We start from the raw sequence: 2,637 nt of genomic DNA, 5'->3' as shown, positions 1-2,637 counted from the left end.
TTCTTCTTCTTCTTCTTCTTCTTCTTCTTCTTCTTCTTCTTCTTCTTCTTCTTCTTCTTCTTCTTCTTCTTTTAGAATTTTTAGGTTTTTTGATTTTAGTTTTTTATAGTGAAAGGAGTCCTCTAAAACACAGCATTTATGCTCATCCTTAGCCTTGATAAGGTTCAACCGTGGTTTTTTGGATAAAAGGAGCAGCTGCTTCATTTTTATTCTCTGCCCTAGCTCTTAATTGCAGTAGGTTGTGACAGGTTTTTTTGTTTGTTTGTTTGTTTTCTCCTTGAGTATTAATAATACTAAATAGAAACATTAAAACAAAATGAAAAGGACTCTTGGAAATAATGAAATTCTACCTCACTTTTGGTTCTTGCTGAAGAAACCACGTGTATCATAGGGCTCTCCTTCTCCCCCCCCCCCCCCCGTCTCTACTTTTTTGAGGCAGATTTCACTATTGTAATCAAGGTTGGCCTTGAACTCTTGATCCTGTTGCCTCAGTCTCTTGACTGCTACAACTATGGGAGTGAGCCGATGTACTTGACTTGAAGTACTGTACTTTATTAGGATTAAGACAAAAACAAGCAAATAGTTTCCCTGTGAGATGAGCTATTTAAGACCTGGATCTCCAGCCACCTGTGTAATAATACCAGCACTTGAGGCTCAGGCATGAGGAGCCCAAACTACAGGCCAGCCTGGGCCACATAGTCAGACTAGGTCTGGGGTGGGGGGAAGAAAACCTTTGTCATTTAGATAACTTTGCTCATTAATGTCTACTAAAAACAAACGAAATTAGGTAGGAAAAGTTAAAAAAAAATCAAAGTTGCTGGAAAATATCCAGAATAACTGAGTAGAAAGAAATCACTTCAAAAGGAAGAAATTGCCAAGGAAAGTCTTGGGTTTTAAGATCTTACACTCTTATTCATGGAACATCTAAAAATGATGCATTTAGTTTTACATTAATATGTAAATATGAATATGTTTCCTTGGTTTTAAATTAATCTGATTTTCCTTATTTTACTCAGTACATGGATTTTACCTGTATTCAAATGTTTCACGTTTGTAGTAGTTAACTGTTGTAACTAAGATAGTAATCTTAAGAATACATTGCTGGCTTAAAAACTGTACTTTAGCAAACTTTAATGTTTTTATTTTATTTTATGTGTCTGGGTGTTCTGCCTTAAATACACATCTCTGCACCATGGACATGCAGTGCCCGCAGAGGCCAGGCGATGCTGTCACATCCCCTGGAGCTAGAGTTTCAGATGGTTGTGAGCTGCCATGTGGATGCTGGGAACCAAACCCTGGTCCTCTGGAAGAGCCGCCAGTGCTCTGAACTGCTGAGTTATCTCTTCAGCCCTAAAAGACATATATATTAAATAAAATGCTTATGGGGAAATTTAGCCTTGTATGGCTAAATAATTAAAATTAAAATTTTGTAGAAAGCATTAAAAAGGTGGTACCTGTTAAATTTCTGTTCACCTATATATCCACTCTGTCTTTATCACATCTATTTGGATTAAGTAATAACACCCTGTCTTTAGTTCTTTGGGCTCCAGACTGAGTGGTCTCCAGAAATCCACTTTCCTTCCTCATTTGCTGTGCTGCAGAAGAACAGAGACCGAGAAGCCGTGTGTGCGCAGTTGTGTGTGCTGGTATGACGCTGCTGATCAAGTTGTTCTCTCTCTCTCTCTCTCTCTCTCCCCCAGAATCCAAATTATCTTCAGTATTCTGTCAGTACACCTCTCTGCGGTTTAAACTCAGTGCTGCATAAAGAAGAGGATGACAAAATGATGGACACTGTGTGATTCAGTTAAGACTGCTGAGGCCAAGGACTATTTTGTTACAAGAAAGGAAGAGCTTGGCTATTTTCTTGACACTTTTATGGGTGCTGCACTTTATTTTTGTTCGGTTTTTGATGGGAGGGAAAGAGTACTGAAATGTTTTGCAACTTTTTTTATGTGCTGCTAGGGTTTTGGTTGTTTTGTTGAGTTTCTGAAGGGAGGAGCGTACCATATGTTGCAGGAGGTCTAGCTGGACTCTCCCCCACCCCTCAGTTACTAAATTTGCCTTTAACTGTTCTTAATTTTGGAATCAAAGTATGAAAATCTGCACAATGCAATGTTTACAGGACTGGTTGACTGAGGAGGCATCTGCTGCATATTCTTTTTTACATGGATGTGTACATGCCCTACTTCACGGAAAGAATTAAAGATAAAAGTGTGCTTGTGTCCCACTGCAGAGTTCAGCTGTCAGATCTGGTGTTCGTCACATTAAAAGCAATAAATCGGTAGTGGTAAGCTACTCTACTAGTAAGTGAACTGGATGGCACAAAGTACTGTTCCAAGATAATATTTAACATTTGTATTTTCGGCACCACCAGTTAACTCCTTGATTAGTATAAATTTGATATCAAAAACATTACATTTACCCCTAAAGTAGTCTCAGAACTGTTCAGAAGTTGGCTTTGTCCTGATGACTGTTTAAATACTAAGGAGAGTAGTGAGTGGAAAAAGCAATCCAGCTTTCTGCCTTCCGAAAGGATGAACTGCATGCTTACTCTAATTGACTTGACATAGTCTGGGACCTCTCAGGGAGTAAGTTTAACAGAATAGTAATGGCCTGTAAGAACAAACAGGAAGTGTA

General features: G+C 38.7%; 1 protein-coding gene across 2 annotated transcripts in view; it reads left to right on the top strand.

The window, feature by feature from the left end:
* Cdc37l1 (cell division cycle 37 like 1, HSP90 cochaperone) overlaps positions 1-2,224 on the top strand; it is a 31,140-nt gene extending 28,916 nt beyond the window's left edge. For both annotated transcript variants that reach the window (XM_055613939.1, XM_055613938.1), the window contains one exon: positions 1,701-2,224. In XM_055613939.1, the coding sequence (XP_055469914.1) occupies positions 1,701-1,799 (99 nt within the window). In that variant the 3' untranslated portion in view covers positions 1,800-2,224. The remainder of the gene's footprint in view (positions 1-1,700) is intronic.
* The last annotated feature ends 413 nt before the right edge of the window (positions 2,225-2,637 follow it).

Source organism: Psammomys obesus, unplaced genomic scaffold (genome assembly GCF_907164565.1).
Source record: "Psammomys obesus unplaced genomic scaffold, mPsaObe1.curated_primary_1811, whole genome shotgun sequence".
Classification (NCBI taxonomy): Eukaryota; Metazoa; Chordata; class Mammalia; order Rodentia; family Muridae; genus Psammomys; species Psammomys obesus.
This window is presented reverse-complemented; position numbering and strand designations above follow the sequence as displayed.